The sequence below is a fragment of the Tachyglossus aculeatus genome, chromosome 10 (assembly GCF_015852505.1).
Source record: "Tachyglossus aculeatus isolate mTacAcu1 chromosome 10, mTacAcu1.pri, whole genome shotgun sequence".
Classification (NCBI taxonomy): domain Eukaryota; kingdom Metazoa; phylum Chordata; class Mammalia; order Monotremata; family Tachyglossidae; genus Tachyglossus; species Tachyglossus aculeatus.
In genome coordinates this window covers 42,280,009-42,292,352 of record NC_052075.1, presented here as the reverse complement: position 1 = coordinate 42,292,352, position 12,344 = coordinate 42,280,009, and the positions used below count along the sequence as shown (strand labels likewise).

At 53.9% G+C, this 12,344-nt stretch overlaps 1 protein-coding gene across 1 annotated transcript in view; it reads right to left on the bottom strand.

The window, feature by feature from the left end:
* Window positions 1–8,970, bottom strand: part of SND1 (staphylococcal nuclease and tudor domain containing 1) — a 397,553-nt gene extending 388,583 nt beyond the window's left edge. Inside the window, exon 1 of the mRNA XM_038752145.1 lies at window positions 8,691–8,970. Within this exon, the coding sequence (XP_038608073.1) occupies window positions 8,691–8,819 (129 nt within the window). The 5' untranslated portion in view covers window positions 8,820–8,970. The remainder of the gene's footprint in view (window positions 1–8,690) is intronic.
* Between the last annotated feature and the right edge of the window lie 3,374 nt (window positions 8,971–12,344).

The following is a 12,344-nucleotide window of genomic DNA, read 5'->3' as shown; positions in this document are numbered from 1 at the left end:
CTGGCCATACAACGACGACGGCCGCGGGTTCCCCCTCATCTGGTTCTAGTCATCGCCGGGCTTTCCCTTTCGCTGGCCTCAGTCACCAACGTGGCGGCTCCAGACCAGAGGGTCTCAGGCAGCGGGCCACAGCTAGCCACAGCAGGCTCCCCCGGATTTTGGATTTGACAGGCCACGTGTGCTCCCCAGAAGCAGTGTGACCCAGTGGAAAGAGCCCGGGCTTTGGAGTCAGAGGTCATGGGTTCAAATCCCGGCTCCGCCAACCGTCAGCTGTGTGACTTTGGGCAAGTCATTTTAATTCTCTGAGCCTCAGTTACCTCATCTGTAAAATGGGGATTAAGACTGTGAGCCCCCCATGGGACAACCTGATCACCTTGTAACCTCCCCAGCGCTTAGAACAGTTCCAGTGCCCCCGGGCGGGGGCGAGAGACAGAAAACCCGGATCTCTTTTGGAAGCCTTTTCAGACATATATCAAGTGGGAAAAAAACGTAAAAGCCTTGAACTGCTGAAAACCTTCTGGTGAACAGGGAAAGGAGGGGCTGTGAAGGGAGGAACCAAAGAAAATCAACGGTTTCTCCCAGCTTGCTTTTGAGATTCCTTAAGTAAGGGTGCTACCTGACAGCCAGTCGGTCTGACAGGTTTAAGGGTGACCGGGGAGCCTTGCAGAGTTATGGGAGAGTTGGGGGGTGCGGGAGGGGTGTGTTTGTGTTTGTGCCTGCATGTGTGGTTTAGCGGAAAGAGCACGGGCTTGGGAGTCAGAGGTTGTGGGTTCTAATCCCGGCTCCACCAGTTAACAGCTGTGTGACTCTGGGCAAGTCACTTCACTTCTCTGTGCCTCAGTTACCTCAACTGTAAAATGGGGATTAAGACTGTGAGCCCCCCCATAGGACAACCTGATCACATTGTAACCTCACCCAGCGCTTAGAACAGTGCTTTGCACATAGTAAGCGCTTAATAAATGCTATTATTATTATTATTATTAAGAAACTGCAATCTTGCATTTTGGGACACCCCTAACACCCGAGGTCTGGAAGCAGCACCCTAACTTCGACCTGCAGACCTGGGTAAGGCGAGCCTCTTCCCCTTTCCAGGTTTCGCTAGGCTATGTGGGTACCCTGAAATCCTAAGAAGAACTGGAGTCACTGCTCCAAGAGAAAGCCTTGGGTTGGGCCCGGCCCCGATAGAGCTCTACTTGGAGTGGGGCTGTTGCCCACGACTCCTCTACCTCACACACTAGCCCCCCAACCCAGCATCCAATCTATCCATCAATCAGTGGGCACTTACTACGTGCAGAGCACTGTGCCTAGTACCTAACCCCAGGTCCCCAGATCTCCTCCTCGGTAATATTTTTATGCCGACCCAATCCTTTCCATTCTTCAACCTCAGGCTTCTTTTCTGGAATCCTGCCACTGCCACTCCAGCTTAGCCTACATAGCAGCAAGGATCATCTTTCTCAAGTGGTCCTTTGTAGTAAACTAGAGAGGCTCCCAATTGCCACTCAAATGAAAACCGCTCACCACCAGCTCGAAGGACTTCCACACCCCTCCTGCTCCAGCTCTCCATTCCACTCAGGCGAAACAGGGAGGGATGACGATTTCCTCGTCCTTCGTACATCCCCGGCACGGGGCACCATCAAGACACTGACTCAGCTGACATGTACTGTACTCTCCCAAGTGCTTAGCATACAGTAAGCACTCAAATACCACTGACTGATCTTTCAACAACTATGAGGGAGCTGACTGGATTGAAACCCTGTTTCTTTAAACAGGTATCTGCCATACTGGTGCCTGGAGCAGGGAAAGCCTGTGGGAATGACCCAGTTCGGTCAAGTCAACTTCTCCCTGCCCTCGAGAAGTTTACAAGCTCAGGTCTGAGCTTCCCAAAGTCACTCCTCCCCCTTCTCCAATTCCCTGGCTCTCAACCCTCTCCGCTGCTCTCCCATCCTTCCCAGCAGTATCCTCAGATGAGATCTCCTCCCTCCTTCCTCTCAAGTGCTACTCCAGCCACCTGTGCTTCTGACCCCATTCCCTCTCATCTTATGAAATCTGCAAACCTGTACTTCCCAAGCGCTTAGTACAGTGCTCTGCACACAGTAAGCGCTCAATAAATACGATTGAATGAATGAATGACTGAAAGTGGAAAGAGCCCAGACCTGGGATTAGAACCCAGCTCCACTACTTGTCTGCTGTGCACTCTTGGGTGAGTCATTTAACTTCTCTGAGCCTCAGTTTCCTCATCTGTAAAATGGGGATTAAATATTAAATCTGTTCTCTCTCCCTGTTAGACTGTGAGTCCCATGTGGGGACAGGGACCGTGTCCATCTTGATCATCGTCCAGCTGCCCCCAGTTCTTAGTGGAGTGCTTAGCACAGAGTAAACACTCAACGCATACCACAATTATTAGAAGAGTGACAGCCAGCCAGCATGAATCATCTAGGTGGGAAGATGAAGAAATCCTTAGAAAGAGCAGCAAGAGACTAAAAGCAGCTTGAGAAAAGCTTTATATAAATTAGCCTTCCCAAACTGCTCCTAGTATCCCTGGAAAAGATTACATTTCACTGAAGGGAGAGAAGAGATGGGCAGATTAAAGCCGTGTACTTGCTGCCTCCTGGAATGACAACCTGATCTCTTCTAAAATGGGAGATTCATCCCAAGAAGTTTAGCCAATAAAGACTTTCCCAAGTACATTACAAGCACTTTTTCTTTTAAGGGCATCTGTTAAGCACTCACTATCTGCCAAGCACTTGGGTAGATACAGGAGAATCAGATTGAACACAGTCCTTGTCCCTTCCAGGGGCTCACAGTATTAATCCCCATTTTACAGATGAGGTAACTGAGGCCTAGGGAAGTTAAATGACTTGCCCAGGGTTTCACAGCAAACAAGTGGCAGACCTGAGATTAGAACCCTGGTCCTTCTCAATCCCAGGCCCGTGCTCTATGCACTAGGCCATGCCGCTTCTTCGGCCACTAAATCCAAGCAGCCATCTCCAAGTGAAAAAGAACATCTTCATCTTGCTTCTCAGCATAGTGACTGCTAACTTGTGGTGGACAGGGAACAAGTCTACCAACTCTGTTATACTGTAGTATCCCAAGTGCTTAGTACAGTGCCCGCTGTTGGGTAGGCACCGTCCCTATATGTTGCCAACCTGTACTTCCCAAGTGCTTAGTACAGTGCTCTGCACACAGTAAGCGCTCAATAAATACGATTGAATAAATGAATGAATACAGTGCTCTACACACAGTAAGCGCTCAATAAATATAACTGATTGACTGAACAAAGTTCTGCCCCTTTTCCTGTGTCTCTCCTTGCCTCAGACTCCAGTGGGGGGAGATTGGGAGCAGCACAGAGCACAGCATGGAGCACATCTTGTGGATGTCAAGAAAATGGGGGAGGCGTCTGTGACTTCTCTCTCATGCCTTTCCCCACTCTGCACCACCAAGTGGAGGGGAAAATGTTATCGTGGCTCCTTCTGGAGACAAAATCTGTTTGCTACTTCGCAAAATCTACTTTCTCTCCAAGTCAGGGATGCTGCTGTTGCATAAAGTGCCAATGGGCTTCAGCCCCAGAAGGAAGTGAAGAGAGGCAGAAACAGGTTGTCCTCTACTCAAAAGCTACAAGCAAGTGGCAAAGGCCAGACCCGTAAGAAACACAAGGAATTGGTCACTTCCCAGGACCTGGAAAAGGGTTGGAAAAGTTACCCTGAATACCTCAAAAATATCTATTTAACAGCACACTGGCATTTACACCTCAGGAAAGTTTTCCCTGGAGGGAAAAACGTTTTCAGGCCCTTAAAGAGAATTTAGATTTGAAAGAACACTAACTCTCACCTTTACTTATCTGGATTAAATGTTGACTCAGTTTCTCACCCACAGAAACTAAACCCATCTGGAGTTTTCCGAGAATCTCCTAGGCCTTGAAATTCCACTCCAAGAAGTCTCTGTAAACTTACTCAAGTCCTCTTCCTATCAATCAGTGGTACTTACTGAATGCTAACTGTGAGCAACAATGGAGTAGATCCACTCCCTGCCCTCGAAAAGTTTACAATCTGGGGGAGGGGAGAGGGCATTAAAATAAATGATGGGGAGGGTAAGTGCTGTGGGGGTGGGGTGAGGTGATTCCTTTCCCATTTTGTCCTTATCCCTATCAACTGATCCCTCCCTCTTCCTTCCTTCTAAGAACCAAGCCCCAACTCAGCTTCTCACTGAAAGTTTTTTGAAATCCCCAGTAATTTTGACTTTTGCCCTATTTTTTTTTCCTCCAGGTTTCCAAAGAACTAAAGCAAAGCCTCCAAGGAGTATGGGTCAAAAGCCTCGGGGCAAGGAAGTCAAAGACAAGCTTCCTGCACCGCTTCTCGGGCAGACCCAGAAAAAGGAAAAGAACTGACAATTCCAGATTCCAAACCTCAAATGAAGCAAAACACATCCTTGGGCCAATTCAAGTCTTGAAGTCTGCTTTTTTCCTGCATTCCCAGGGTTAAAGAACAACTCAGTAGGTGCATCGGTATTGCACCGTCTCTGCCTTCCTTGCATCACTATGCTTAAAAAGTGATGGTATTTTGGTATTTTTTAAACGCTTACCAAGTGCCAAGCACTCTTCCAAGCGCTGGGGTAGATATAAGGTCATCAGATTGTCCCACGTTGGGCTCACAGTCTTCATCCCCATTTTCCAGATGAGGTCACTGAGGCACAGAGAAGTTAAGTGACTTGCCCAAAGTCACACAGCTGACAAGTGGCGGAGCTGGGATTAGAACCCACGACCTCTGACTCCCAAGCCCAGCCTCTTTCCACTAGGCCACGCTGCTTCTCAATGCTTAGCAGTGCACTGCCTCTGCTTTCCCTTCCGCCAGCAAGGAAGCAGAAGTTTTTATTTTCCCATTTACTGCACCCGCCGCTTGCTCGGGCCCTTCACTTTTCCCCTCGGTCTACCTCCAGCCTCCATGCACGGGATGCTCGGAAGATTCCTCTCCAGCGACAGCAATGCAGGGCCAGAAGAGGTGTGCGCTGCCCCACACGATCCGAGGCCGCTCAACTTGGCACTCCAGACCAGGTTCCCCTGCCCGACACGCACGTGCCCGTCACGCTTGCAGCAAACTTCCCCCTAATGCACCACCGCAAAAAGCCTCGCCTAAACTCCCACGGGTTCTGAAGTGAGACACACACTCCCCCCCCACTTTACAATTTCTGTTCTCCAAACACAACCACCGCCTTCCAAACCCCGGGGACCCCAAAGAACCTCTTACAACCCTGATCTAGCCAAACAGTACCCTGGGCTTCTTCTTCCCCTTCTCCCTACCTGGAACAGGAAATTCTGGGTCTCTGCATAACCTGGAGTCAAGGACGATTCCCCTCGCCACTGAAGAGCATAGCCTTGAGCGCTTGTCCGGCCTCCCCAAGAATAAGCCACATGCCCTTCCCTTACTCACCGCCTAAGAGTTGAGGGCAATGCCCAGGCATCCCGGGGCTAATGAAAGATGTGTCCATCGCCCAGGCTCCCTTCTCCTTCTGGTGACTCCGTGGTACAATGCCAGGGATGGTGCCCAATGTACGGAGGGAAATGCATGCATACACACACACACACACACACACACAAACACACAGCTGCTAACCCTGATTGCAAACTCCAAAACTCAACGTGGCACATTGTGCCCCTTGAGGTGAGAAGAAAAAAGGTTGCGACTGAGGATACAGTTCCGGGCCCTTCTGATCCGGTGGAGACACACACACACACACACACACACACACACACACACACACACACACACACACACATGGAAAGACTGCTCCTAAAATAGCTTTCAAGGCTTCATCTACAGGAGGTGGGGGGGGGGGGGGGGGGGGAAGACACCTGGGAAATGTGATGAGACCCAAAGGGTCAAAAATTTGTAAAGCAATGCTTTCTTTTCAAAGAGACAAACTGGGAGACATCAGAAGACCGAAAGATACATGACAAGGCAGGGTAAAGGGTGCTGTCAAGTCTCTTCCTCCCATTTTCCCTGCCAATCAAATATTAACCAACCGGGGACTGAGGAAGCTACAGCAGCTGGCTGAGGGTTTTGCCCCAAGTACAATCGCCACCTCCGGCCACTAGCCACGTGCTAATAATGCTACTGAAAGGAGGGGTTTGGAGCCTCAGGGGATGCAAAAGATTCCGGGGGCAAAAGAAAGCTGGGAACTCAAAGGAATCAGGGCAGAGCAAGGTGGTGGGCACCAGAAGTGAGCGCCGGCACACACGTGTTTAGGGGTTGGAGGGAATAATAGTAATAAGGATGGCATTTGTTAAGCGCTTACTATGTGCAAAGCACTGTTCTAAGCGCTGAGGAGGATACGAGGTGATCAGGTTGCCCCACGTGGGGCTCACAGTCTTAATCCCCATTTTACAGACGAGGTAACAGGCGCAGAAGTGACTTGCCCAAAGTCACACAGCTGACAAGTGGCGGAGCGGGGATCAGAACCCACGACCTTTATGATTCCCAAGCGCGGTTTCTTTCCACTGAGCCACAATGCTTCTCAACACTTGGCACGAATGGCTACGGAGAGGGTGAGGTGGGGTGGGACCGGAGGCCGAGCAACTTTACCAGGCCCGGATTGCCCATGGGACAGGGGAGGCTGCTGCTGGTACGGGCCCCCCGGGAGAAGGAAGGAGAAGGTTCCCAGGAGAGCCAGGAAACGGGGGTCTGAGAGGAAAGCATGGTGGGGGAGCGGGAAGAGGAGGGCAGGGAGTACAGAGTGAGAAGCAGCAGCATTTTAGGGGCAACAGCCCGGGCTCGGGAGGCAGAAGTCGTGGGTTCTAATCCCGGCTCCGCCTCTCGTCTGCTGGATGACCCTGGGCAAGCCACTTCGCTTCACTGGGCCTCGGGGACCTCATCTGGAAAATGGGGATGGAGGCCGTGAGCCACACGTGGGACAACCCGATGACTCTGCATCTCCCCCAGCGCCTGGAGCAGTGCTTGGCACATAGCGCTTAACAAATACCATCATGATTATTCTTCTCTGGGCCTCAGTGACTTCATTTGTAAAATGGGGATTAAGACCGGGAGCCCCACGTGGAACAACCTGATCACTTTGTATCTCCCCCAGCGCTTAGAACATAGTGAGCTATGAGCAAATACCCTCATGATTATTCTTCTCTGGGCCTCAGTGACTTCATTTGTAAAATGGGGATTAAGACCGGGAGCCCCACGTGGGACAACCTGACCACCTTGTATCTCCCCGAGCGCTTGGCACATAGTGAGCACTTAACAAATACTATCATGATTATTCTTCTCTGGGCCTCAGTGACTTCATCTGTAAAACGGGGATTAAGACCAGGGAGCCCCACGTGGGACAACCTGACCACCTTGTATCTCCCCCAGCACTTGGAACATAGTGAGCGCTGAACGAATACCATCATGATTATTCTTCCCTGGGCCTCAGTGACTTCATTTGTAAAATGGGGATCAAGACCGGGAGCCCCACGTGGGACAACCTGATCACTTTGTATCTCCCCCAGCGCTTAGAACATAGTGAGCTATGAGCAAATACCCTCATGATTATTCTTCTCTGGGCCTCAGTGACTTCATTTGCAAAATGGGGATTAAGACCGGGAGCCCCACGTGGGACAACCTGACCACCTTGTATCTCCCCGAGCGCTTGGCACATAGTGAGCACTTAACAAATACTATATCATGATTATTCTTCTCTGGGCCTCAGTGACTTCATCTGTAAAACGGGGATTAAGACCGGGAGCCCCACGTGGGACAACCTGACCACCTTGTATCTCCCCCAGCACTTGGAACATAGTGAGCGCTGAACGAATACCATCATGATTATTCTTCCCTGGGCCTCAGTGACTTCGTTTGTAAAATGGGGATTAAGACCGGGAGCCCCACGTGGGACAACCTGACCACCTTGTATCTCCCCGAGCGCTTGGCACATAGTGAGCACTTAACAAATACTATCATGATTATTCTTCTCTGGGCCTCAGTGACTTCATCTGTAAAACGGGGATTAAGACCAGGGAGCCCCACGTGGGACAACCTGACCACCTTGTATCTCCCCCAGCACTTGGAACATAGTGAGCGCTGAACGAATACCCTCATGATTATTCTTCCCTGGGCCTCAGTGACTTCATTTGTAAAATGGGGATCAAGACCGGGAGCCCCACGTGGGACAAACTGACCACCTTGTATCTCCCCCAGCACTTGGCACGTAGTGAGCACTTAGCAAATACCATCGTGATTATTCTTCTCCGGGCCTCAGTGACTTGATCTGTAAAACGGGGATCAAGACCGGGAGCCCCACGTGGGACAACCTGATCACCTAGTATCTCCCCCAGCGCTTGGAACGTAGTGAGCGCCGAGCGAACACCGTCACGATTATTCTTCTCTGGGCCTCGGTGACCTCATCCGGAAAATGGGGATGGAGGCCGCGAGCCCCACGTGGGCCAAGCCGATGACCTTGTACCTCCCCCAGCGCTCGGCGCAGTGCTCGGCACGTAGTGGGCGCCGCACAGACAGCACGGTGGCTATTCTTATCGCCAGCCTCAGAGGTCGGTGGCGGGCGGCGGGGGCCGCCGGGGCTCCCGAGGGGGATTGGGAGAGAAGGGGATCCCCCCCCCCCGCCCCCGCTCTCTGCGGGATGGCGGGCGGAGGGGGCCCCCCGTTTCCCGGCGGGTGGGGGAGGATCGGGGCCCCCCGAGCTCCGGCTCTCACCATCTTGACGATGCCCCGCTGCAGGGCGAGGTGCCCGGAGCCCCCCGAGGAGGAGGAGCCGCCGCCGCCGCCGCCGCCGCTCGGCCCGGACCCGGCGGCAGCGCCGGACGCGGAGCCGGAGGAGGCCATGTGCGCAGCGGGAGGAGCGGGAACCGGAGCGGGAGCCGGAGCCGGAGCGGGATCGGTGCCCGGGAGCGGGCGGGAGCGGCGGGAGCGGGCAGGAGCGCGGGCCCCGGGGAGGCGCGCACAACGACCAGAGGAGCCGGACCCACCGCTACCAATACCGCTACTACCGCCGCCGCCGCCGCCGCCGCCGGGTGGTGTGTGCGCGCAGGCGCGGGGAGGGGGCGGGGGGCGGGGGGTGTCGGCCCCCTCCTTTCGTCGGCCAATGAGCGCGGCGGGCGCCTGGCGGCGGGCCTATGGGCGTGCGGCCCCCGGAGCCCCGCCCCGCCCCCCGCGGCGGCCCCGGGGGGGCGGGACTTCCGGGCCGCCGGGCTGGGGGGGGCGGGGCCCGGCCGGCGGGGGCCCGGGGGGCGGGGCCGGCCGGGACAAGGACACGTCAGCAGGGGCCCGCCGACCGACCGACCGACCGACCGCCCCACCGAACCACGGGACCAAACACCGACGCTCCGCCCCGGGACCGCCTCCTCCGCCTCCTCCCCCTCCTCCCCCCTCCCCCTCCTCTCCTCCCCCCTCCCCTCCCCTCCCCTCCCTTCCCTCTCCTTCTCCCTCCCTTCCCCTCTCCCTCCTTCCCTCCTCCTCCTTCCCTCTCCTTCTCCCTCTCTTCCCCCTCCTCCCCCTCCTCCTCCTCTCCCCCCTCCCTCTCCCACCTCCCCCTCCCCCTCCTCCCCGTCTCCCTTTCCCCCTCCTCCTCCCCCCCTCCTCCCGTCCCTCTCCCTCTCCCCCTTTCCCCCCTTCCTCTCCCTCTCCCCCTCCCGTCCCTCTCCCTCCCCCTCCCCCCCCTTCTTCTTCTTCCAGGCCCCTTCCCGCTTTCCCTCTCTCCAGTACAACCCCGCCTGCCCCGTCCTCCCCTTTCTTTCCCTCCTCTCCCCCCTCCCCTTCCCTCCCCTCCCCTCCCTTCCTTCCCTCTCCCCCCTCCCCTCCCCTCCCTTCCTTCCCTCTCCCCTTCCTTCCCTCCCCTTCCCTCTCTCCCCTTCTCTCCCAACCTTCCCCCCTTCCCTCTCCCCCTTTCCCCTTCCCTCTCCCCCTTTCCCCTTCCCTCTCCCCCTTTCCCCTTCCCTCCCCACCTTCCCCCTCCCTTTCTTCCCTCCCCATCCCTTCCCTCTCCCTCCCTCCCCACCTTCCCCCTCCCTTTCCTCTCCCCTCACTCTCCTCCCCTTCCCTTCTCCTCCCTCCTCTTCCTTTCCTCCCCATTCCCCTTCCTTCCCTCCCTCCTTCCCTCCCCTCTATCCATCCTTCCCCTCCCGTCTCCCTCCTTCCCCTCCCCTCTCCCTCCTTCTCCCTTCCCCCCTCCCCCCTCCCCTCTATCCATCTTTCCTCTCTCCTCCCTCCTTCCCCTCCTTCTCCCTTGCCTCCCTCTCCCCTCCCTCCCTTTCCTCCCTTCCCCTCTCCCTCCTTCCCTCCTCCTCCTTCCCATCCACCTCTCCCGCCCCCCTCCTCTCCCCCATTCATCAATTCATTCAATCCTATTTATTGAGCACTAACTGTGTGCAAAGCACTGTACTAAGCGCTTGGGAGAGTACACTATAACAACAGACACGTTCCCGCCCGCAACGAGCTCACACTCTACAGGGGCACACAGACGTTAATAAAAAATAAATGAATAACAGATCTGTAAAGATACATCCATATGTGGTGCTATGGGGATGGGAGGGGGGATGAATGCAGGAGCAAGAAAGAGTGGCGCCGAAGGGAGCAGGAGGAGAGGAGGGCCGAGTCAGGGAAGGCTTCTTGGAGGAGGTGTGCCTTCAATAAGGTTTCCTTCCCCCCTTCCCCTCCCCTCTATCCCTCTCTCCAGTCCCTCCTCTCTCTCCCCTTCCACCTCCTCCCTCCCTTCTCTCCTCTTTTCTCCCTTTTCTCCCCTCTTCCCTCCCCTCTATCCATCTCTCCAGTCCCCCTCCTCCCTTCCCCTCTTGCCTCTCCAGCCCCTCCCCAATCTTCCTTCCTCCCTCCCCTCTGCCCCCCTTCCTTTCCTAAACCTTGCCTTTCTCTCTTTTTTTCTCCTTTTTCTCCCCTTCTCACCCCCCTCTCCTCCTCCTCATTCCCCTCTCCCTTCAGCACCCCTCCCTCTCTCGCTCCCCCATTTCCCCAGGCTCCCTCCAGCAGAGCTAAGCTCGTGGTGAACAGGGAACTTGTCAGCCGACTCTGTTGCATTGTCCTCTCCCAAGCACTTAGTACAGTGCCCTGCGCATAGTAAACGCTCAATAAGTGTCATTGATGATGATGATGATGATGCAAACAAGGAGGCTGGAACTGGATAGAGCCAGGGAGAGCCTAAACACATGTCTTTCCAAGCTGGACCAGTCTCCATCAACCCCTAAAGGATTCCAGGCTGAGGGAGGGCTTTGTGGGGGGAAAAAAAGGGTATTGTTCTTTATTAACAGTAAGCGCTTAATAAATGCGATTGAATAATAAATGCCACACTGTTGCCACTCCCCTCTCAGGGTCACACCTGGAGAGTTTCCAGTACTCTACCAGTCTCAGCTATGGGAAGAAGAGTCAAGCAGAGGCCTATCCATTCCATTCCTAGCTTAGGCAGTGGCTAGGGGGTGAAAAGCAATCCGCTACAAGTCAAAACCCCTACGCTGGGCAGCAGCAGCATGGGAGAAAGTCGAGGATGGAGACTCGAGTTTACTGAACGGAAGGCAATGGCAAATCACTTAACTTCTCCGAGCCTCAGTTCCCTCATCTGTAAAAATGGGGATTAAGACTGTGAGCCCCACGTGGGGCAACTTGATCACATTATATCCCCCCCCAGCGCTTAGAACAGTGCTTTGCACGTAGTAAGCGCTTAACAAGTGCCATTATTATTATTATTATTAAATCGCTTCCATATTTTTACCAAGAAAACTGGATAGCTACACTACCGGAACGATGGCTGATGAAGAGCCGGGCGTCTTGGGAGAGATGCGTCCATGGTGTCGCTATGGGTCGGAAACGACTCGACTTCATAAGACAAGGCTGTTGCCACTGGTACTGATCCAAAGACTCTGTCCCTGATGCCATTTCAGGGAAGATAGTAATTCTACAGTAATTATTGAGTTCGCACCGTGTGCCACCATTGTACTAGGCGCTTGGAAGCACAGGAGAAAAGATTAAGTCCTCGAGTGGCTTCTTACCTAATGGAAACTAGCTCAAATTGTATTCGATGGGAACCGGAGGCGCTACCCACAGTAACAGCAAAAATACAACACATACGTACAAAAAACAAATTGTATGTAAATTGTGCAAATTAGAAAGCCTCGGCCACACCCCTTCTCCAACAGAGAAAATAACTGACAATCGTAGATCCAAACCTCAATGCAGCAAAACATAACTCTCTTTTTTAAGTCCATGTCTTGGGAGTCTTTTAGACTGTTGGGTAGGGACTGTCTCTACATGTTGCCAACTTGTACTTCCCAAGCGCTTAGTACAGTGCTCTGCACATAGAAGCGCTCAATAAATATGACTGATTGATTGATTGATTGACAAGGG